The following is a 25,836-nucleotide window of genomic DNA, read 5'->3' as shown; positions in this document are numbered from 1 at the left end:
GTGGTGGATGGTACACTCTGTTACATTAGATACAGAAGTCCAATCTACATGCTACATTACAGCGAACAGCAAATATATCACCCGATCGCTCCTCCACAAGAGAAATATGACGGTCTCACCTCTATGCGCGGACTGCTGAGCACCAGAGATGGACGACCATCGTTGCAGATGTTGCGCCGCAGAAGACGTATGGCGTTTGGAGGGACAAATTTTATCGTGTTTCTACCGGCGATGGTGCAACATATCGCACCTCGTGTTTTACTTTCTTCCGATGAACTGTACTTCCGACGCACCAAAACCGACGCAGTCACGTTAGTCCGTGAGCACGCAGTACAATATGTATTTCACGACGGACCTAAAGATGTATCGGACTTTGGGAATTATCTACAAGAACGTCACTGTAAGACTGTACGGAATGCAAAATGTAGGCAGTATTGTTTTAATTACTTATGGAGTGCCATATGCGACCCTCCACGCAACTGGATAATCAGCAGGTGGGAGAAGATACGTACTGACAGAGCTGACAAGAACACGAACGATTATCGGTGGAGTTACATAATATATGCGCGAAGATATTCCTGGGTGACGAAGCGTAAGGAGAGTACGAAGCACATTTTCCGTTTCCCCACTTACACACATCAAAAAGGGATTTGAATCACCTCGGTTCCGAGAGTTCTGAACCTGTACAGAAAACTGGAATAGAGATCAGCGTAAACATCATTTCCGCCCTTTTTATTGCTTATGAAAACCACACGTTGCACGTTGTACCACCATACAGCGAAACCTTCAGATGTGGTGGTCCACACCGTTGTGCACACCGGTACCTCTAATACCCAGTAGCACGTCCCCTTGCATTGACGCATGCCTCTATTCGTCCTGACATACTATCCACAAGTTCATCAAGGATTCATGTCTGAAGAACATTCTGGGCACTCTAATCGAGAAATGTCGTTATCCTGATGGAAGTCATTCATTCACTAGATATGCACGATGGGGGTGCGAATTGTCGTCCATGAAGACGAATGCCTCACCAATATTCCGCCGATATGGTTGCACTATCGGACGGATAATGAATTCGCCTATCGTACAGCCGTTACGGCGCCTTCCATGACCACCAGCGGCGTACGTTAACCCCACATAATGCCACACTAAAACAGCAAGGAACCTCCACTTTGCTGCAGTCGCTGGACATTGTGTCTAACGCCTAACCGGGTGGTCTCCAAACACGTCTCTGACGACTGTCTCGTTAATGGCACATGCGACACTCATCGGTGAAGAGAAAGTGATGCCAGATGCCAGTCCTGAGCAGTAGATTCGGCATGTTGTTGGGCCCGTCTGTACGGCGCTGCATATTGTCGTGGTTGCAAAGATGGACCTCGCCATGGACGTCGGGAGTGAAGTTGCGCATCGTGCAGCCTATTGTGCACAGTTCGAGTCGTAACACGACGTCCTGTGGCAGCATGAAAAGCATTTTTCAACATGGTGGCGTTGCTGTCAGGGTTCCTCCGAGCCCTAATCCCGTAGGTAGCGGTCATCCACTGCAGTAGCAGCCCTTGGGCGGCCTGAACAAGGCATGTCATGGACAGTTCATGTCTCTCCTGTATCTCCTCCACGTCCGAACAACATCGTTTTGGTTCACTCCGTGACGCCTGAACCCTTCCCTTGTTGAGAGCTCTTCCTGGCACAATGTAACAATGCGGACGCGATGGAACCGCAGAATTGACAGTTTAGGCATGGTTGAACTACAGACAACATGAGCCGTGTACCTCCTTCCTGGTGGAATGACTGGAACTGATCGGCTGTCTTACCCCCCCCCCCCCCCCCCCCCCGTCTAATAGGCGCTGCTCATGCATGGCTGTTTACGTCTTTGGGCGGGTTTAGTGACATCTCTGAACAGTCAAAGGGACTGTGTCTGTGATACAATATTCACAGGCAACGTCTATCTTTAGGTGTTCTGGGAACCGGGATGACGCAAACCTTTTCTTGATGTGTGTATATTATCTCGCTGTAGGAAATTCTCGAGATTATTTGCTTTGTTTACTTAGAACACGATGCAGTGCTAGTTAAAAGTATTTTAGGTGTGGTGTAAAGGAAATACAAATAAAAATATAAATAAATAACAAATTAAAAAATAAAAATCCTTAAAAACATACTTTGCCGCTATTGATTTCCCCTAACCTTTCCCAATACCTGGACGGCGTGGGGGACACAGTGCCCAGCCCTCAGGCTACGACCACTGTCCACAATGCCCTCTCCGACCTCCCATCAAAAAAGTATAAATGTATAAGATGATGTCCATATCGCTGGTTTGAACCCAAACCAAAAGAACATTTAACTTATTTGCAAAACGACTCGACAGTCCCTTCTTACGAACACCAAATCGCAATTACGAAACTTCTCTATACCTATGAGAAACAGAATATTATTATGTTTTCCTTGTTGTTTACATGCACTTACATTCGCAATCGCTGTTCATACACGCCACATTCAAGTAGATATTTTCTAGTTAACGTGACCACACACTTTTTGCTTTATTAGAAGCAATATTTTCATCTTCATACTGTCCAACTAGGATCCATTGCCTTTAAATTTTTGCAGTTTCATCATTTTACATGAAGCTGAAGTAAGTCAGGTTCAGTCGGTAACGTTAGTTTACTGTCACAAACGTTACAGCCCTTATGCCTAAGTCACCTGCATGTTGTACACGCTTCATATCTCTCCGCATAACCTCATCATCCTAACCTCGTTCTAATGTTGGCGTATGGTGATATCTTCACTACCAACAATGCTTTCCAAAAAAGTGAATTGGTCTTTTCACAAAGTAAATGCAATTGTCCTCTGTTGTCCATTTCTCAGACTAACACTAATGTGAAGCTATATATATAATACATCTCACAACAGTAAAACTTTTAAAAGTACATGTCATTTCGAGGATTCGATAGCGTGTGCAGTCGGATGCTCTATCCGTTGTGCCACCAAACGCCTGCTGCATGCAGTATCTTTGCTATGTATTTCCTAGATTGGAAATCTGCACTAAGTTTTGCCAAGAATAGTTTTATTGTGTTTTGGGTCGCAGCTCATGACTGGTAGTCGACAATCTAATTATAATATACAGACCTATTTTCAAATGTTCTGAAGTTAATTAGTTTTGAGCGAGTTTAATGATGTTAGAGGGAGCAGGGGTAAAATGTTCTTAGTTGCAAATGTCGCAGTTCTAAATGGGTGGAGCATTAGACGCATAATTTATCGCAATGCTTTCACTATCATGGTTCACCAAATTCTTTTCTATTGCTACTAAAAGTTATAATTGCATTTTCCATCACTAAATAGCGAAGCTGTTTGCAGAAAAAGTACATAAAAACCTCGCAACTTCGGCTAACTCTCCTATAACACACATATAGCTTCGTCTTACTTCTAGTTTGTGACGTCACCACAGTATCAGCTAATAACAGAGTACTTTCCATTACGTGATCAGATCTTGATATTTAATTATTCCTAACCCTTAATTTCATAAAAATAACAGGTATTTTGTGAGAATATTGAGCGCAAATGCTATCTAAATGTTGTAGTCAATCAGCATAAAAACAATCCGAACCATATTTTTAACACAGGAAAATAGCCTATGGTTAAAGTTTTTACTATCATAACATTTATATTTATCTTTGTATATTAAATCACAAAACTAGATTATTGTTTTCTAAATATCCTTAGCTCTCCGATCTCCTTTTATAGTGGCCTGCGATGTTTAATTTCACAATACTTTCGAACTATTATTGTTTCGCTCTTTTCTCTCTTTTCAATTTCCATATACTACCATTAATGTCTTAATTAAGCTGAACTCGGATGATTTTTTCTGTAATGCGTCAGAATGACTAATGTCGAAGCAACTACGGAGTCACATAACTAAATTAATTATCTTCAGTGAAACTTGTGTGGGTCACTGTACCACTTTATACTTCCAATTTCACAATAGTCTTACTGCTTTTAAGAAATTTAATTGATAGCAGACTGCCATTATGTTACGAACATTACGAACTCTACTTGTCTCGGTAAATCTATTTAGAATCTGCGTATCGAACACGCCTAAATACTATTAGGACACGATCCAACGAAGTTCTGCCAGCACAACACTACAGCAAAACATTAATTTGCAATGTCATTCTGCCAACCTCTACATTAATTCTTTTGCTCTTATATATATAAACAAGCATCCATTAACTGCAGGCAATAATGATTGCATCGTTAACTTGGATATTTTCTCGTTCGTCTCGAAATGGAAGGTTAGGATGTTTCTGTGTGCTGGCGTGCGGAGCTTTTTCATGAGCAATAACAAATAGATCGGAAGAGTCAATGATTTGCTCATACACTACTTTACTATAATTGATCAATTTTAATAAAGCAGCATGTGGCCAAGACATTGCATTCTATAATCTTAGACGATACAGACGGTGTCGCCTCTTCCGATCGTCTAAACGAGCTAATTTTGCCGTGCTTTCTTTTGGTTAAGCAGTTCGATATGCTGACACATACCGAAGGTTACAGGTATTATACATTGTCTAATGCTCGGCTGCTACATTTCAAATGTTTTTTTTTCCTTCCTTTACATCCGCGCGGCAGTCTTCTCGTTGAATACAACTAACTTGATACTGTAAAGTGATATAAGATACATAATTCCTCTACTCATCGCAGAAACGATGGAGACAGAAATGAGAACAGCTTCCAATCGTAGATTACATAGACTTGAACAAAAAAGTTACATCTTGTGTCATCCTCCGCGTATAGTGGCGTAATACTATAAGATTTTGAATAAACTTGCAATTAAAAAAATGACACTTCGTTGAAAAGAACGGAATACTTCCTTGTCATTAAAACTAGACGGATCCTGGAAATAACAAAATTTTGGTCGTGCTGGAGATATCAAGGAAAACAACATTTGACAGAACAGTGTAGTTTCTCAGTGGTTGGAGTGAACTCTTGCATCCGACTTAAGATCTGGAATTGCTGAGGCCGGCCGTAACCTGTAATTTCTGGAAACTGCTTGCGTCTGTGCGTGAAAACAAACTATTTTCAAAGGAAGTTAGCGGATGAAAATACACGAAAGGGCGAAGCGCCTTTGACGACTTAGTTCAGTGAAGTGTGCGTGTTCTGTATTATAATTAAAGCAATTCAGTGATTTTGTTATAGCATTATTTCGGGGTAAACAAGATATACCCCGATAAAATTTTCTCGTGTGATTGAACAGCTTTAGGCTGAGTGCTCCTCGGGCAATGTTAACGGCAGTCCGTCGTATAGCTGTCCGCCTACAACCGCGCTGCTTTGTGTGACGTCACTGGCCCTAACTCCAGCACCATATATGGCCCTCTGGCATTCCCCAATAGCTGATGGAGTCACTGGGAATGGACCGAAGTAGACACAGTAGCACAACAGATATCATCACAGAAGAAAATCACGGAGAAGTAGACATGGAATTTCAGTTTTCACAACATCAGGCAGAACTTGGAACAAGAGGACGTACCGTCAACAATACGAGGACAAGAATCTTGGACATGGGTGTCACATCGGGACTTCAGAAGCAACTTTGCGCGACGGCCGCAGATTACCCCTTTTGCAGACGTAATCAGTCGTTATTGAAAAAACAACTTGCAATATTCCCGGTGAAACTGAAGAACAAAATCCCCGAGAAGTGGCTCCCCATCCCGAACTTGCCAATAACTAAGCGCAATTGCCTTCACGTGCACCGCAATGACCCTCTCCTTGAAGTCCTCCAGTTGTCAACGGCAATTCAGTAGCCATAATGGAACAAGCCGATTATGACGAGAATATCTCGTTGATGCTGGAAGAAAGAACATACCAAAAATTGTGACGGGACCTAACATCAACATGAGAAGGTTCTCGGAGCTTCTCAAGCGGTCTTCATTGGAAGAGTTTGTCGTAAGAAACCGCCTTCCCCAGGTACCTTGACATTTCTTCAAAAGTTCAGAAGAAATAAACTCCCCTACGACCCATCGTGAGCACCACTGAATTCCTACTTAGAGACTCGCCAATCATCGTGGCAGCCTCCTTTCTCCGCACATTGGTCACTGTCTGCACCATACCTAGAAAACAATTTACTTCGCCACCCAAAGTAAACGTCTGCGCCTTGGAGAGAGCGATGATATGATGTGGTCTCATTATTCACACGGGTTCCCATTAAGTACTCTGTAAATATGCTCTCCCATTTGTTTGACAACACTGTTGTAGATTTATTTAAGTACTCTTTTACCTCATCGTATTTTTTTATGGTGGAAAAGGTTTGAATCAAACGAATGGCGTCAAGATGGCAAGCTGATTGGCTCCAGTTATAGCCACTTTTTATATGGAGTACATAAGAGGACATCGTATTTGACACAGCTCTTGCAAAGCGTATTTGCTTTTATCGTCACATTGACGACACGTTGTTTATCTGTCCTCATGGACGTGAAAAGCGAAAGAACGTTTTAAATGTTGACTATAGCCAACTGGAAGTATGCGACCTTTGTAATGTTTGTATAATAATTTATTACGTCAATGATAGCTTAGAATTATCAAAAACATTCACATTACTGGTTTCGGCAAAGAACTGCCGTCTTGAGATGTGCTTAATGCAAAAGAAACATCGTACACACATAGTTAGGAACTTTGAACATCATAAACTTGTTTAACATTTAAATGAATCTACATATCGTCACAAGATACGAGTTTTGTCGAAACCGGTAATGTGAATATCTTTTATAGAGCTGGGAGAATTCTTGAAGCACATCAGCAACATCCATAACATCTGGGTCATGATGGAGGTAGAGACAGATAATGCCCTGCCGTTTCGTTGACACGAAGAATCTTGCATTTTTCCCGTTCAGTGGCTCCGAAACAAGAAATATTAGCTGGATCCTACAGAGGCGTAAAACCAATTCGCTTTTAAGGCTTCCAGTGAAAGTACGACATTAGGCCTGTAAAGGATGATGTAGGCCTTATAATTCTAGAAGTGTACAAAATACTGCATGGGTGTGTGCAGATTCGTCAGGCAAACTGTGTGTACTATTGAACAGTGCCGCGTAGAAAACTAGCGGTGTGTTCGCCAGCGTTATCCTGAGAAATCAGCCGTAACATAACATGCTTTGGAAAACGGACATCAAATTGCAGTCGACGTGACGTCGGTTATTAAACGAATAGCTTCTGGGATAGCGTCACAAATGAAGCAATGGAGATAAAAATTCCCAACAATACCCTCAATAAAAACAGCAGATTGTAGCTAAGTACAGCTTGGGATCCGAACCTCGAAAGATTTGTGAACGGTTCTACCCAAGTAAAACATTACACAATGACATTGAAGGGAGCACCAGTGACTTCATAGAAGGCAGTGCGGCTATATAAGGATAGCAGCAGGAATCAATATGGTCAGCATTTGATAAAGGCAGAGCAGCACTCGGTCGAAATGTTGTGGACATTTAATCGTCTGACACAGCTGATCGTGTATCAGTATAAATCGCCGTAAGCCACGCATTTGTTCAAGGCACTCGTATATTCCGTATTTTTAAAAAAAATGTATGTTCTTTATTGTTCTATCTGTTAAATCAATTTCCTTCCTCAGTTTTGACCATATCCCAGTGTGACAATTTTTGTTGCGGACAAGTTCTGAACAGGCCTCAGACAGTTGCGTGTCAGTGTTATATACGATTGTTGCAATTGCTAAATACCCTATCCTAATGGATTCAGAGTACACGTAACCCAAACCGGACTTCATCAGGTAAAGCAGACACAGCTATCGGTGTTATTTATCAGAGAATTTCATAGTCTTTATCACACTACACAAAGGTGCAAAAACAAGAAACAGCAGTGCATTGGTGGTGACAGTAAAAATTACACAGTGCAAGTTTTCACAGTGGAGATAAGGGGGAAACTAGAAAAAGTAAGTGAAAAATTGAAACATATTGCAAATACAAACACACACACACACACACACAAACTTCCACACAAATTTAGTCAATGTTAGGTATTACCATAACATTCCCAGTCGTAAAACTTCGAAGTAAATAACTTTTTTACATTTAGTTCTATATGGTTAAAGTCGGCAAACTTTAAAAGTAAAGCATGCAGTAAAAAACATAAAAAACCAGGAAAACAACAGCATTTGTTTGCAAGGTATACATACAAAAATTTGCCTGTTTTTCAGCCTTGTAAACAGAGTCCTAAAAACTCAAATTTATATGCGTACAAGTAGTCATTCTTCCTCTTAGAAGAAGATAAAGAAAAGCCCACAAATGGTATTGTAACTTCAGCTGAACATACCTGAGATATAGAAGAAAAGATAAACTTGTGCTCTGCTCAAGGCGGATTCCCTCCAAAAACTAATGTATTTGTAAGAAAACGCAGACGGAAGCCCTTCAATCTCAAGATGGTTATAGGTACTGTTTTTGAAACTTTCTAACCTGTATTGCCCAGACTGTATAATAGTAAAGATCGAATTACAGTACTGTAGGCATGATACTCTGATCACAGTTGCACTACTATGACACACATAAAAAACAGCCATTTTCAAACAGCAATTGGGACAATCATATTTTTCCCTGCTCACCCAGAAGTCATGCACGTGTTAGGAGCTGTTCAGAATATCTCATGAAGTTCAACAAGCGTAGTTACCAGGCACATACCTTTTCAACCACTAACAACTTCAAATTTAGAAGAGTAGTATTTTCGCCTAACACTGCTCTGCGCTCCGTTGATGCTAACAAGGCTTTCCGATTACAGCTCATAATAGGTTTCAGAAAACTCATACGTTGTAGTTGGTGGTCGTTTTAGTGTATTATTGATATACTGGCGAAAATACGTTTTCAAAGCCGTGTCATAAAACATCGTTAGAAATTGTACCAATGATTTCTTAGAAATTTTTCAGCAATTAGTACAGGAGCCAACTCAAGGTGTAAATGTTGCGAAAATATCTTTAGCCTCTTAGGGACAAATAACTCTGAGCAAACATGGAACACTATCACGGGTACAGGGATTAGTGACCAAAATTTCGTTGTAGCGAGGCTGAAGACCATCACATCTAAACCTACAAGAAATAACGTAAAATATATCTATTAAAGAAAGTAAATAGAAATCCGCTTCACGCCTTTCTGAGGCTGCGTCTTCATTATTTCCTAAATATGTAAGTGTAGACCAGAAGTGGCTTAAATTCGAAGACAAAGCATCGACAGCAACTTAAAGATTTATACGAAATAAATTAATAAGAGATGGAGCAAATCCACTATGGTGCACAAAACCTACCAGAACGTTGTTGCAGAAGCAACGAAAAAGCATGCAAGGTTCAAAATAACACAAAATCCCCAAGACCGCCAAAGGTTTACAGAAGCCCGAAATTTAGCGCAGATTTCAATGGGAATTTGTTTGGATAGTTTCCACGACGAAACTCTGTCTCTGTCTGAAAGAAATCCGAAGACATTTTGCTCATATGTAAAGTACACCAGCAGCGAGACAATCATTATCTTCACTGCACCATAGCAACGGTACGAGTAGTTACCGATGACAGTGCCACTAAAGCAGAGTTACTAAGTACGGGTTTTTCGCATCCCATCACCAAAGATGTAAGTATTCAAGAATTCCAATCAAAAACCACAGCAAACATAACTATGTATATATCCGCGTTGTAACGAAGCAACTTAAATCCTTACGTATTACAAAAGTGGAAGAACTTGTGTGTCTTTGTTCCGTTCCGCATTTCCTCCTTAAACGCCGGATCGATTTCAACCAAACTTGGTACACATATCACTTACTGTCTGTAAAGGAACACTGTGGGGGTAAAAATCATTGTGGGTGTAAGAACCACTTCCCTCTCGAAGTGTAGGGAGTGAAAAAGAGTATAGCTCACGACACGCTAGTAGCCAAACCCTATTCATCCAGTATTTGAGAATGTGAGCACTTAAAGACTTGCAATCACCACGTAATTTAAAACCCTTACAAGACATTTTCTCGTTGACAACCCTCATAAAACGATGAAAGGAAAAACGTTAATGACATAGTAGATTTTTCACTGTTGATGAAGTGTAGCACCGCATCGGGCACGACCTTTCCATTTACTTTTTCTCTACCTCTATTCACAACAAATTCTGCAGATAATATTCGTATGTATCATTTCATGTACCTGCTAAATTATATCAGCGTAGCCGGCCGCGGTGGTCTAGCGGTTCAGGCGCTCAGTCCGGAACCGCGCGACTACCACGGTCGCAGGTTCGAATCCTGCCTCGGGCATGGCTGTGTGTAATGCCCTTAGGTTAGTTAGGTTTAAGTAGTTCTAAGTTCTAGGGGACTGATGACCACAGATGTTAAGTCCCATAGTGCTCAGAGCCATATCAGCGTACGACACATACTGCAGTACATAAGACATTAATATTGAGCTGCATAAAAACGAAACTGCAGAGCGAAATTCGCTAGAGCTGCAGGGCAAATATGTGTACAAATGGATATGAAGTAAGAAAAAATATGTGAAATATATGTGACAAGTGCACAGCGGAAAAGTCATGGGTAAAAAGCTCCTCCTACATCCTTGGATCGCTTTTATCCAAACTTCTATAGTTTACTGTCTGAAAAGAAGTTCTTTGGAAGTAATAACCAGCATATTCCGATTGGGGTGAGGGTGGTAAATTAGATAGAGAATGGGAGGAGGAGGAGATGGATATAGAGGGGGAAGGAGGGGACGGACGATGACAGGGGGCAGCAGGAGGCTGCCAGAGGAGGGGAAGGGTGAAATGGTCATAACGGGGAGAGGATGAACAGGGAGGGGTGGAAGAGCAGATGGACGGAAAAGGGGGGAGTTGCAGATGGAAAGAGAGAGGGGAAGAAGGAGATGGACTGGGGTGGAGGAGTTGCACAGAGAGAAGAGGGGGGTGGAGGAGAGGATGGACGGAAAGAGGGGGAGGATCAGATGGAAAGAGAGAGGGGAAGAAGGATTTGGACTGGGGTGGATGAGGTGCACAGAGAGAGGAGAGAAGAAAAGGAGGAAAGAGAGAGGGGAGGTGATGTACAGAGAGAAAGAGGGAAGAGGAGGTGGACTACGAGAAGACTGAAGAATATATATAGCACACTCTGAAAAAAGGAAAAAACGGCGTTTCCCGATAGACACGGGAGACGCCGGATATACAGGTAGTCACTTAATGAAGCCAAATCTTCCGGTCCAGACTACATACCAGATACGTTGTTTCCTTTTTTTCAGAGTGTGCTGATGAAATAGCTCCATATTTAGCAGCCATATACAACCGCTCTCTCAATGAAAGATCTGTAGCTAAAGACTGGAAAGTTGCACGAGTCACAACAATATTTAAAAAAGGAAATGGGAGAAATCCGCTGAATTACGTACCCATGTCAATGACATCGATTTTCGGTAGGATTTTGGATCAAGTGCTGCCACACATTGTGTTCAACTTTTAGAACTTCACGAATTACCCAGAAAAAAACGATCTACTGACACACAATCAGCACAATTTCATAAAATAGTGTTCTTGTGCTACACAGCTAACTCTTAATTCTCTTGAAGTAAAGAGTGCTGTCGACAGTGGACGTCAAATTGATTCCAAATTCCTAGATTTCCGGAAAGCTTTTGATGACGTTCCTACCAAGCGCCTTCTAATAATATTGTATGGCTACGGTGTATCGTCTCACTTGTGGTACTGAACTCGTGGTTTCCTGTCACAAGAGTCACAGTTCGTAGTAACTAGCAGAGAGTGAACGAGAATATCAGCAGTGATATCTGCCATCCACCAAGGAAGTGCTACAGGCCCTCTGCAGTTCCTAGTGTATATAAATGATTTAAGAGACTGTCTGAGCAGCAATCTAAGATTGTTTACAGATGATGCTGTCATTCAACATCTAGTAAAGTCACCAGAAGATCAAAACGTAAAATGATTTACAGGTCTGTATGGTGCGAGACGCGGCATTTGACATTAAACAATGAATATACGAGGTCCCCCGTGTCAGTACTAAAAGGTAGCGCCAAGTCCGCCCCAATAGCTGAACGGTCAGCGCGTTAGAATGCCACGCTCGGGGGCCAGGGTTTGATTCCCGGCAGGGGTGGGACATTTTCTCACCTCAGGGACTGTGTGTTGTGCTATCCTCATCATAATTTCATCCCCATTGTCGACGCGCAAGTCGCCCAATGTGGCGGCGCTCATTAAGTCTTGCTCTTGGTGGCTTCCCGTCTGGGAACTCCCCGCCACTGATGCCATACGATCATTTCCATTTGGTATCGCCAACTTAGAGTCACACGAGAAATCACAAATCTAAAGTCTGCCAGTCCAAGTAAGTACATGGGGATACAATTATGAACAACTTAAATTGGAAACGTCACGTAGACAAAATTGTTAGGAAAGCGAACAAAAGATAGCATTTTATTGGGAGAACAGTTAGAAGATGCAACGTATCCATTAAAGAGACTGCTTCAACTACGCTTGTCCATCCTCTTGGCGCGTGGTGTGGAATTCTCACCCGGTAGGATTGACGGAGGACATGGAAAAAGTTCAAAGAAAGCCAGCTCGCTCTCTATTATTGCCAAGTAGAACAGATGGTGTCATGGATTTGATAAGAGATTAGGTGTGGCTTTCATTAAACCCTAGGCGTTCATAATTTCAGCGAGATTTTTACACGAAATTTCAATCTCGAACTTTCTTCCTCGAATGTGAAAGTATTTTCCTGACGCGCTGCTATACAGAGCGAAATGATCATCGTAACAAAACAAGAGAAATCAGAGTTCGCACGGAAAGATATAAGTTGTGGTTTTCCCTCGCGTTGTTCGAGAGTGGGGCGGTAGAAAAATACTGTGAAAGTGGTTCGATGAACCCTCTGCCAGGCAATCAACCGTGTGCTTGTAAAAGTAGGTAGGTGAAAGGCCACTGAGCGACTCACGTCGGATAATTGCATGGAGCAGTCGAAAAATAAAATACACTCCTGGAAATTGAAATAAGAACACCGTGAATTCATTGTCCCAGGAAGGGGAAACTTTATTGACACATTCCTGGGGTCAGATACATCACATGATCACACTGACAGAACCACAGGCACATAGACACAGGCAACAGAGCATGCACAATGTCGGCACTAGTACAGTGTATATCCACCTTTCGCAGCAATGCAGGCTGCTATTCTCCCATGGATACGATCGTAGAGATGCTGGATGTAGTCCTGTGGAACGGCTTGCCATGCCATTTCCACCTGGCGCCTCAGTTGGACCAGCGTTCGTGCTGGACGTGCAGACCGCGTGAGACGACGCTTCATCCAGTCCCAAACATGCTCAATGGGGGACAGATCCGGAGATCTTGCTGGCCAGGGTAGTTGACTTACACCTTCTAGAGCACGTTGGGTGGCACGGGATACATGCGGACGTGCATTGTCCTGTTGGAACAGCATGTTCCCTTGCCGGTCTAGGAATGGTAGAACGATGGGTTCGATGACGGTTTGGATGTACCGTGCACTAGTCAGTGTCCCCTCGACGATCACCAGTGGTGTACGGCCGGTGTAGGAGATCGCTCCCCACACCATGATGCCGGGTGTTGGCCCTGTGTGCCTCGGTCGTATGCAGTCCTGATTGTGGCGCTCACCTGCACGGCGCCAAACACGCATACGACCATCATTGGCACCAAGGCAGAAGCGACTCTCATCGTTGAAGACGACACGTCTCCATTCGTCCCTACATTCACGTCTGTCGCGACACCACTGGAGGCGGGCTGCACGATGTTGGGGCGTGAGCGGAAGACGGCCTAACGGTGTCCGGGACCGTAGCCCAGCTTCATGGAGACGGTTGCGAATGGTCCTCGCCGATACCCCAGGAGCAACAGTGTCCCTAATTTGCTGGGAAGTGGCGGTGCGGTCCCCTACGGCACTGCGTAGGATCCTACGGTCTTGGCGTGCATCCGTGCGTCGCTGCGGTCCGGTCCCAGGTCGACGGGCACTTGCACCTTCCGCCGACCACTGGCGACAACATCGATGTACTGTGGAGACCTCTCGCCCCACGTGTTGAGCAATTCGGCGGTACGTCCACCCGGCCTCCCGCATGCCCACTATACGCTCTCGCTCAATGTCCGTCAAATGCACATACGGTTCACGTCCACGCTGTCGCGGCATGCTACCAGTGTTAAAGACTGCGATGGAGCTCCGTATGCCACGGCAAACTGGCTGACACTGACGGCGGCGGTGCACAAATGCTGCGCAGCTAGCGCCATTCGACGGCCAATACCGCGGTTCCTGGTGTGTCCGTTGTGCCGTGCGTGTGATCATTGCTTGTACAGCCCTCTCGCAGTGTCCGGAACAATGTGTCCGGTGTCAATGTGTTCTTTTTTCCATTTCCAGGAGTGTAGAAACTAACTTAATATGTATTTACAGTTGTGTCGCTACAAGATTTACAAGAATAGTTGATAAAAATGTCCTCTTGAACAACATTCTCCATCCAATGGATGAGAAATAGTCCAAGTGGTTTTTCTCATCAGTGATTCCTAAAGTAAACTGGTGGTATTGGTGGTTGATGGGCTCAATGGAGGGAAGTTCCACCTACAGTGGACGCACACCTTAAAAAGAAACTTTACATGCATCGAAACGCGGTTTTCGTGTAGTCATAGAATGTGAGGGATTTTTTACACAGTTCACGCTACCTTTTTTGTCGAGATAAAAAAGTATATTTTTTAAAGGGAATTATGTATTTATTTTAAATGGGAATTAGAACCTGTGAGAGGAGTAAAGTGATGTTTGAGTAATGTATGTTAATTTTCGTAGCGAAATATTTCCTAAAAGAAAACTGTAATATAAGGAAACCTAACAGAACTGAACTATCTCGGCTTCACGTCTTGTACAGTTTTCATCTTCTTTGCCGGAACTTTTTCACTGTCAACGGTGGCCTCTTTGAAGTGCGTTATACCCCTGTACTTCTCTATCCATGAGGTAATGAATGTCATTAGTGAAGTACACAACTTCATTTAATAATTTAGGGTTGCTTTTACGCCTCGAAGAACAAAAATGTATTAACCGTGCAGCAAAATAAGGGACTCCTTAAGGACTATCATTTGTCGAAAAGACATTTCGACATGTGAAACTGTGCCCGAAACTTGAGCCTATCCAAGTAAGGTAGGCCACTGTTTTATGATGAATTACATTTTTATGTATGATTCATGGAAATATAAGCTTTATTCTTGAATTGAAAACAATGGTACTATTAATTTACTAGAAGCGAACATTAGAAAAGAAAACATCAAACATAATTTCTATGTCCATTCTGAAATGAAAACTAAGTCAATAAACACTAAATAACTACTTCGTTTGCGATGTGCCTTGATGTTTACCTTCTGCCATGATGCCTGTAGAAAAAGTCTATAGTCTTTTAGTACGTATTACCTGAGCTGTTGAAGACACTTTGTCACATAAATAGCTGTGTCAAAGCTTGAAGTGACTGCGTTGTGTAGGACGAATTTCCACTCTGCAGCGGAATGTTTGCTCTTATGAAACTACCTGGCAGATTAAAGCTCCTGTGTTCGAATTCCAGGCCTGCGCACAGTTTAAATCTGGTAGGAATTTTCACGATAGCGCTTCTTCTTGTGTGCTAGATAAAGACATAAGTAAAAATATCAATGACACTTTTGAAATTCAGAGTGTTCGGAAATTCCCGTAACAAAGTACTAGGACCTTTAGAGGGGACTGAGTACACAATATTTTGAATAGAAACACATGTCCGGTAACGTACCGTTTCCATTCTACGACGTTTTCAAAGTCAGATATTTAACATTGCCACTTGTGCGTGACGCGTGACGCAGTACAATTATTCGAAAGGTGCATAACGAAAAATCAGTTTATCGTTTAGGCACATTTGTTTGTACCAACACTTAAATATTGCGTGTTTACATTACTACAAAACAAAAAGGAAGCCAGCATACTGTACGTACAGAACAGAACTGACTCTTTACAACATGTGTCGACCACCAACGTTGCTAGAAACGAAGCACTTCTGGTGCACACTCTCCATCCGACCTGGTGTCTCTTCAATTCCTAGCGCAGCGGCCAGAACTTGTGCCAGCATATTTTCCTCTTTCTCTGCGTGAGTCTCGTAAATTAAACTTTGCACACGACCCCAAAAGAAGTAAGCCATAGGAGTTAAATCCGGCTATCTCGGTTGCGACGATGTTGAATCACCTCGGCCTATCCATCTTCCACTAAACTGTCTGTTGAGATGTCTCCGATCCGCAAGTGAGAAATAAGCTGGTTCACCAGCATTCTGAAACCGTATTTGCTGACAGACATTCAGTGGCACAGCTTCCAAGAACGGGTACAATACGTTTTACAGGAGGATCAAGTATACAGACCATGAGGTATGACCCAGTCACATGACCACCCAGGATAGTTTAAATACAGGGTAAATTGTGCACATTTTCGAAATCGCCTATGTTAATTGCCATGGCGCGCTTTTGGTAATTTTTTTTTTTGTACAGTTCAACGCACTAGTTGTCTGTGAGATACAATTTCTTATGTGTCCAGTGTAACATTTAAACATAGCACTTCACCATGAAAGAATCTTTATTTTGCGGCGTCTATCCCCTGTTCTATGGGTGATACGCCGCATGCTAAAAACCGCTAACCTACCATGTTTTTTGAGTCCAATTCTGTATATATACGTAGTCATATATACATTCTTGGTTATAAATGTGTTGTGAGGTAAAGAAAAACTCCTAAGTGCTAACAATAGCTTTTTAACAAAACAGTAATACTTCTCAGTAGTTCACTGGTTTAGATGACTACTTCACTTACTGACTGTTGGGAACATTAATAGTAGGATATATAATAATTTATCTTTAGTTAATTTGCTCAATAGATCCTCATGAAATATTAAATCAAAAACAACTCCGCAGTCTTTACACGTATCTAGACATACTCTTTCTGTTTTTGTTTTTTTTCGTCGTGGTAATCGTCGGGTTATGAAACTTCGTGCATGGTAAGCCATTTGAACGAAAGTACAAACAAAGCAGAAATGTTTTCACTTATTTATTTGATTTATGCGAGAAGCATCCCTAACGAAAGTGTGTGCGGCATATGTACCATATTTTATTCTGCCACATATCCCGATCCGTAGGGGAGAGATGCCGCACCTCATAAATTCAAGATATTGATAGCCAAGATGGTTGCATTAGAATAAAAACACGCCCAACAGGACTTACTGTTAATGCAACTACTCAAACATTAGGAAATACTGTTTACTATACACTAAGAACTAATCGTGGCGCTGAAATAGTTTTTGAAGAGAAATTTATAGACTAACCTCAGTTGTTCCCTCAAGAGCTTATGTAAAACTTCCTCGATAGTAACGTAAACACTTTCATTACAGCCTGGCGTCGAATGATCGACTAAAGTGCCGATACGCACACACTCAGTCGGTGTTTGCCGAAACTACGAGGGATGGCGCAGTCTATATAGCAAGCGGCGCCTCTCCCACATTACCCTACCTGCCTACACGCTAATACCAAACCGGTGCTGAACTCCCTGAACATGTGTGGCACGCAATTTTACGTCTAACTAGACATGGCTGTTTTGTGAATTCAGAACACAGTCCCTTATATTACTTTGTGAACAGAACTTGACATGGAGACAGTGATATGTCGATGATGCAGCGGTGCAGAAACCACGTGCAGTAGGCTATGCGCTGTGGAAAATCGGCTGATCCCAAAGCGTATACCCTTTGTAAGCGGTATGCATGTAACTGCTGGTCAAGCAGAACGTCCCAGACGATACTGTGACTAACACCTACTGCACGCACAATTGTACGAGAACTCGTTGACGGGCTCTCTTCAACGCAATGCAGTAAATCTTCTCCTAATTGGTGGTTTCGGCGTTGCCGTGGAGCATCACAGTCCTGCCTTCTCACGGTGAAGTTACCTCTTTTTCAGAGCTGATGCGTAACTTGGGCAAAACGTTTCTGCGACGTCGTGTTACGTCGCAGAAAACGTTTGTGATACAGTCGTCTAGCAGCAGTTACGTCGAGCTTCGCTACACACTAGGAGCATGTCTGAGTATTCCGGAACCATGTTTACTGTATCGGAGACGCACAGGCATTGAATAGTCTGGCACGGAGGCAGGCGTTGAGTGACATCAGGAGGTCGTCTGACGTTGTACACGTCATCCTGTCTACCGCATTGCATACCAGGAAAAGAAACTGTGAGACTCTTCTCTTTCCATCAGCACAGATGGACGCGCTACAGATCTGAATTGAAACCGTCGTAGAACGGAAACGGTACCTTACACTCAAAAGTGTACACACTTACTCTTCTTTCTGGGGAGAGGAACTTTTTGTAACTACGCTCACTGGTATACACTTCACACGAATCTTTAATTAACAGTTGATGTATAGGGTCTAGTTAGGCTCCTGGTCTCAGCAGCATGCAGTCCAAAGGTGTCGTACAATAAACACTGAAAAATAAACAAGAGTGGCATGATCAGCAAGGAGTGCCCTGAGAAGAATGTTCGACCTCTTGTTGCAAGTCTTTCAATTGGACGCCACTTCGGTGGCTTGCGTGCCCCTAACCAGCCTTAGCAACCCTATCGGCGTGAGGAACCTACAGTTGAACATGATTTTTTATTTCGACGTAACTGTCATATAGTAGTATGACTAAAGGAAATTTCAAATGTTTATTTGAGGCCAAAGATGGTCGTCAAGCCACAGTCACTCAGACAATGAAATTGTTAAAAGGTTACGTCAGTAGTTGCGACAGACTGAGGCGTCATTTTGAAATGTTGTCACAAACCTGGAAAACTGCATTAATAATTGCAAACAAACTTCTTTCAAACATGACGAAAATGATACTGAAACCAGAAATTGAAGTAAAGGCAGCAGAAACGGGCCACAAGAAATCAAACCAACGTAAAATTGTCATGACGTCTTGTGACCGGTTTCTGCTGTCTTTGCTTCAGTTTACTGGTTTCAATATGTTTTTCGTAATATCTGGAAGACGTGTGGTTGCTGTTATTAATGCAGTTTTCCAGGTTTTTGATTACACTAGCAAATGACGACTCAGAGCGTCGAAACTAGTTATGTAACCGCTTAAAAATTTCATTATTTTAGCTGCTGTGGGTTGACGGCCGTTTGTGGTGTGAAATAAACATTTTAAAGTTCAACATGAAACTGGGAAAGTGTTTGTTTTGTAAGTGAATTACCTGAGAAACCCGCCATTGCCCGTTGTTTATTTCTCCCTCCTCTCTCGGGGCATCTCCTCCTCCCCTCTCCGTCTCTGCAACTCCTCCTTCTCCCTCTCTCTATCCTTCGCCTTCTTCCCCTTCTCTCCACCCATCTCCTCCACTTTATCCACTTCTACTCCCTCCTCTTTCTATCTATCCCCTTTATCCCTGTCCCTCATTTCCAACCTTCCTTCTCTCTGTCCACCACCACATATCTCTGTCACATCCACTACCCCCCATTCTCTGTTCAGCGCCTCCCGCCCCTTCTCCCCTCTCTGTCAATCTACTCGTCCCACTCTAGCTATTTATTCCCTCCGTCGCTGTCTCCTCCTTCCCTGTAATTCCATATCATCATGTCTCTCTCTCTCTCTCTCTCATAATCTCCTCCTTCCCCACTCCCTGTCCACCTCCGCCTTCCACTCTGTCCATCTCCTCCTCTCACCTCTCTCTGTCCCACTTTCATCTCTTCTCTTTCCTTTCTATATCCATCTCTTCTCCCCTCTTTCTGGCCATCTCTTCCTCTTATCTTTCTCGGTCCATTTCGTCTGCACCCTCTGTTCACCTCTTCCCCCATCTCTTTGCCTATTTCTTCCGTCTCCTCTCACCACTACTCTCCTCTCCTTTCTGCCTCCATCTTCTCCTTCCCCTCTCTCTGTCCATTTCACTCTTCCCTATTTCCACCCATTTCCTCCTTCTCCTACATGTGCCTTTTTTCTCCTGCCCCGTCGCTGTCTGTCCATCTCTCTCCACCTCCCCACTCCACATTAGGAAGCTGGTGTTTCTTACTCCAACAGTATTTCATTCCATTTTGTGACTGATATGTGTACAGAGTTTGGTTGAATTCGGTCCAGTGGCCGAGGGAACATACATACATAAGCACATTCATTTTTAGAATTTGTATGGATAATTACGACCGTGCTGCAGCCGTCGTCCAGGACGTGCCGGCGGGCTACGAGTACGTGGAGCCGTGGGGGCTGTTCAAGCTGTACCGGCCGCACCTGGCGCGCGACGCGGCCTTCGCCACCTGCCAGCGCCACGGCGGCAGACTCGCCATCCCCAGGGACAAGGTGGCGGCCGCCGCGCTGGGCAACATCGTGTGACGCGAGCCCGGCATCGGCTCCGCCTTCGTCGGCATACACGACATCATGACCGAGGGCATCTTCTACGGCGATGACGGCAAGTACCGCCCCAGTGCGGGCTTCACACAACCAGTTTATATTTATTCAGGAGTAGTTTTCAACTGTCTGTGGAAATACAACTATAGGGTTTTTCTTAAGCGGCTGCGGGTTTCAGAAGTAGACTGCGTGAAAATTAGAAAAGGTTAGGTAGGTTGGGATACAGAGAGAGTACTCATAAGAACCATCAGCTACGCGTCTGCTTTTACATGTACACTCTGCAAGTCACTGTACACTACATGGTGCTCGGTATATTGTACCAATAATGTCGATTTACTTTCCTGTTAAACCTTGGATCCATAACAGGGGTCTTTTAGACCCGAAAACCTTTAATTTTCTCAATAACTTGCATTAACATTACTTTATCGCGGTTGAAGCTCTTTGTAATCCTTAGAAATACAATTGATACTCTTCGGGAGAAGACATTATTCTTTCCGAGGCGTATTAACTATTCTATATTATGAATTTTGTAATCCTATACGTCTAACGAATGGCAGAGCTTAGACCTCTTAGCGAATCAGCCATCTTTCCAATAGTTATCTTTTAGCTAATGTTGCATTAAAGTAGCTAAATTACTGATAACAATTAACAGTTTGACACAGATATGCTCTTTATTGACAGCTCAAAGCACTGTAAAATCTATAACCGAGTACTCGTTTGAATGTAAGTGAATTTTTCAATGCCGAAACAGTTTCAGATGACACCAGTTTCGTTCCATAAACAGAATAAGTATGTAACTTACCTTTATTCGTTACTAACAACATGGATATCGTACTACCTGTAAGCGATAAAAGAATATTATTTGAAGACAGCACGAGTTCTTGAAGTTTTGGATCAACTATTACTGAATGGTTTGAAGATGAAGCATTCTTTGATCGTAGAGACAGTAGTGTTTCAGAAGCTGATGGTAGCCAGAATAAGGAACGTAAGTCTTCTAACGTACCAAGGAAAGCAACAAAGAAGAGTTAGATGATACAGAATTGTCGATTTCATTATCGGTCATGATGGGACTCAATATTGCAAATCACTGCCACAAACGAGCCTGTTGCAGGGCACCTATTTCACAAGGAATTATAAAACTAAACTACTAAACTCCGCCCGAACAGGCCGTGAAGGTACCGACCGACCACCGTGTCATCCTCAACCCACAGGCGTCACTGGATGCGGATGCTTAGGGGCTTGTTGTCAGCACACCGCTCTCCCGGCCGCATGTCAGTTTACGAGCTGCTACTTCTCAATCAAGTAGCTCCTCAGGTTGCCTCACAAGGGCTGAGTGCACGACGTTTTGCCAACAGTAGCTCAAGTAGGTCATTCTCTCATGTCGTAACAGATACAGATATCGTATCGTCCTGACCGAACAGACACGCCTACCCTTGTCTGACTGATGGCTTGCTCTCAGCCCCCCCCCCCCCCCCGTTTCAACATCTCTGAACTGACGGAGTCCTCGTGGTGACACCGAATATGAATAAATTTTCATTGTGGTTTAACCCAAATTATTTTGCTTCAGAACGAAGGGACATCCCAACCTGGCCTATTCGTTCCTGACTTTCCTGAACATCCAATATCATAAAAATTCTACCTGGTCCAATAAGAGGTGGTGTAACAACACAAATAGAAAACTCTATTGTAAATGAAGGTGTCCACGTCCAGAGAAGTTTTATAATCACCATCATAAACGAACAAGCGTGTGATATTGCTAAGTGCTCTGCATTTCTGCAGAATCTAATTCTCTTAAGCGGAAGGCACGAAAATACATATGAAAGGGACAGGCAAGAATATGATACTTTGATTTATAGACAAACGTCGTGGGTGAAGTAGCTATAAATTTCATGTGGTTATTTTCACAGCAACATCCCAATTACGTGGAAGGCAGATGGGATAAGACGAAATTTTTTTCTTTAGTCGAGATGAGAATCAAGAATAAAAGTTATTTCTCAACAGAAGAAGCTTTCGGAGATGTAGGATCACCAACACGAAGATGCTTCATGTGCCCGCACTTATTAGACACAAAAGTGATAAACTAATCTGTAAACGCACAACAAATGTAAGCGTCGGACAGTTTTATATACTGACAACGTGCTCGACAGTCCTGAAGAATTTTATTGACTGCACAACAAATATTTGCAAAGAACGTATTGAAATTATCTGTGAGAGGCATTATTTTTATAGAGTTGATCTTTTGGTGAGGATCAGTAGAACTGAAAGTTGTCCTATTCAGGGAAATATAACACAACTTATAATATTGTATGTAAATACATAAAACTGTAACCATTCACTTTTTGAATAGTTATTTATTATTCCATGAACCGGTTTTCGAACCTTTTTAGGTTCATGTTCATATGATTTCCTGGAAGTTACATCACTAGCATTATGCTAGAAATAGTAATGTTACCGGTTTTCGATCCTTTTTGATGTTCATCTTCGGATGGTTTTCTGGAACTTACATCACTAGCATTATGCTGGAAATAGTTATGTAACTTCCATAAAACCATCTGAAGATGAACCTAAAAAGGTTCGTGGAATAATAAATAAACATTGAAAAAGTAACTCGTTTCAGTTTTATGTTTTTACATTCGTTTAAGAGTCACGAGTTCTAAAATATCCGTAATGGACAAGCTTAATCTTATAATATTGTATTTCATATTAAACTAAAATAAACATCACAATATCTTCTGTCACACATTATGTGTCACCAACTCCTTAAAAATTTGATATTATTTCTTTTAATAGCAACATTTAGAGCTTGCTTCAAGGTGGGGGTCTTACAGACGTCTCGCATACGTTTTAGTGAGACTAGCCACTCATGCATCCAGGGGTTCAATTCTTGTATATTTATTTCGTGATCCCTGTGCGAGATGTAGGTAGGTGAGAGCATAGCGTTGGCGCAGTCGTCTCCCAGTACCAATACAGGTTCTCTGAATCTGTCGTACACGGTTTCGCGAGAACTACCTCGTAATTTTTCCAAGATTTCTTCCGTGTGGACTAAATGTTGCTGATGATATCCTAGAACCGGGTCTCTATACAAAAACAATGTTACTTTTCTTTTTCTGGAACATTCACTGTCCAGCATAACGTCGTCGGCTCTACTAGACGAATCACATATTTACAAAGACATTACGTATGACCGTGTCTCAATTAGTAGTCAGTGATGCGGCACGCCGTAGAAAGCATTTCAGAAGTCTACCGTTTCAAGATATCGTGCACAGATAAAGCAAACAATGCTTCACGCCAGGGAGTTTTCCTGAAAAGAGCTGAGATTCTGATAGAAGCTTGTTTTCATAGTGTTTGAGCTTATAATATATTCTATCATTCTGCAGCAATTGTGAGAGATTGATCTACTGCCTTTTTTTGTGAACAGTTGATTCCGCTCTTTCCAAGGGACACGGAAGATGATTTTCTCCTCTGTCTACGAGGAGCGTGTAATATACAATGCAAGAGATTGAAAAAATGTGGAATTTGAAGTAGGACATAATGGGAATAACCCCACTTCAGCCCCTACAGTTTCATGAAGATATCATATGTGATGGCGCTACACGCAGCCTTCAAAACGTCATCTGTAACGTAGGTGCCTTCCAAGCAGAGAGCTGTCATTGAGCTTATTTTGGTGGAAATCCATAAAATCTCAGATATTCATAGGCGCTTTCAGAGTGTCTACGGAGATCTGCCAGCGAACAAGAGCACGGTGAGTCGTTGGGCTAGGCGCATGTCATCATCGCAGCTAGAGTCGCGCAAACGCGTCCGATTTCTCGCTTGCTGACCGGGCGCACACACATGTGACTCCTGCGGAGTTGCAACGTGCTATAATCTCATTCCATCACAATCAAACACCTCGCTGCAGGACTGGACCATCAAGAAAAAGAAACTGCTTGCACGTTACGAGGCTGATCGTGTCAAGTTTTTGTCGATCATCGTCACAGGGAATGAAACATGGATTCATCACTTTGAACCGCAGTCCACCATACATCCACCGAAGAGGTAGTTACAGACCGTACCCCGACCCGGTAAAGTCACGGTGACGGTCGTCTGGGACTATGAAGGTGTTATTCTGTTCCATGCGCTCCCTCATGTTGCAACGATCACCTCTTAACTGCGTAACTTCAGCGTGCTCGTCGCCACAAATATGCAAACGAACTTCTCCTTCTGCATGCGAAAGTAAGGCCTCTCAGAAGTCTGCGCATCTGATGGAGCTCACAAAACTTCATCGGTCTTTTCTGGGTCACCCACGGTACACCCAGGATCTCGCACGTTCCTACTTCCATCTGTTCGGCCCAATTAAGGAAGCACTCTATTGGAAGCAGTATGTGCGTGGTGTGGAGGTTATTCATGCAGCAATACGTTGGCTCTGACGTCGGCCGGTAGTGTGGCGCCATGCGGGCACACAGGTCCTACCGGTAAGACGGCGTAAGGCCGTCGCATTGAAAGGACGTTATGTAGCAAAGAGTGGGGAATTGAACAGCCCTCGTATTTGGCGAACAGTTTAAAACATGGACAGGTGTCCGGTCACAGTTGTGCTTGTTGCAGGACAAATAGCGACGTACCAGGAGTGGCGCTACGGGGAGCCGGGCCACGGCAGCGACGACGACACGTGCGTCGTGATGACGGACGACGGCCGGCTGGACGGGCTCAAGTGCGAGGTGCCGGCGCCCTTCCTCTGCGAGCGGCCGCAGGCCGGCCCTCTCCCCGCCGGCTACCGATTCGTGGACGGCGCCTCGGCTTTCCTCAAGTATGAAACGAGTCTGTAATTATTTTTTGAATTTATTACTAGTTCTTTTGAAAGACGTACGGAAATACGTGTCGTTGGATCTCTGACAGAATTAGAATTCTAGCTTGCAACAGAAAAAAAAACAGAAATTAATTTCTCTTCCTACAAATCATAAGACAATCTTTTCTCAAGTATCTGACAAACAACTGTTCTGCAACGCTCCTGTATGCAACAGACAACTTATCCTGTATTTCCGCTGCATCTGCATCATCACGCTAAAATATTTCGAAAGTAATACAGCGTTCCATGCAGGATACAACGCATGGTCATAATAATTACAATAACTAGTGCCATATTTTTATATGTAAAGAAATTGAATGATCAGGAGGGGTTTGGTCAACTAGCCTTAAACGGTAAAAAAAATGAAAGAAACCAATAAAACTATTTTTGCAATATATATTTATTTAAACGCTGACACACTTCACACAGACTTTTAATTATTACACAATGTCTATACTCAATAAACACGTTTCTGGCCACAATGAAGATACGAATATTACTCCCAATGAACGCATACACAGATGTGACAAAATCCCTCCAGCGCGCAATCAACCAACAACAACGAAGGCAAATTACCAAAAAAAGAAAATCCTCAGTTAATACCAAAGTCTCCTCCGACGCTACTAACACGATCACGGCAGGCTGCGACGTCTCATGTCGCGCGGCTTCTCTCCACTGCAAGCTGCGACCGAC

At 43.0% G+C, this 25,836-nt stretch overlaps 1 protein-coding gene across 1 annotated transcript in view; it reads left to right on the top strand.

Annotated features, from left to right (window-relative positions):
- Window positions 1-20,306, top strand: part of LOC126158090 (uncharacterized) — a 41,738-nt gene extending 21,432 nt beyond the window's left edge. The window contains exon 4 of the mRNA XM_049916419.1: window positions 20,131-20,306. Coding sequence (XP_049772376.1) covers window positions 20,131-20,306 — 176 coding nt within the window. The remainder of the gene's footprint in view (window positions 1-20,130) is intronic.
- The last annotated feature ends 5,530 nt before the right edge of the window (window positions 20,307-25,836 follow it).

This window comes from Schistocerca cancellata, chromosome 2 (assembly GCF_023864275.1).
Source record: "Schistocerca cancellata isolate TAMUIC-IGC-003103 chromosome 2, iqSchCanc2.1, whole genome shotgun sequence".
Lineage (NCBI taxonomy): Eukaryota > Metazoa > Arthropoda > Insecta > Orthoptera > Acrididae > Schistocerca > Schistocerca cancellata.
The sequence above is the reverse complement of the archived record's forward strand: the minus strand, read 5'-3'. Positions and strand labels throughout refer to the sequence as shown.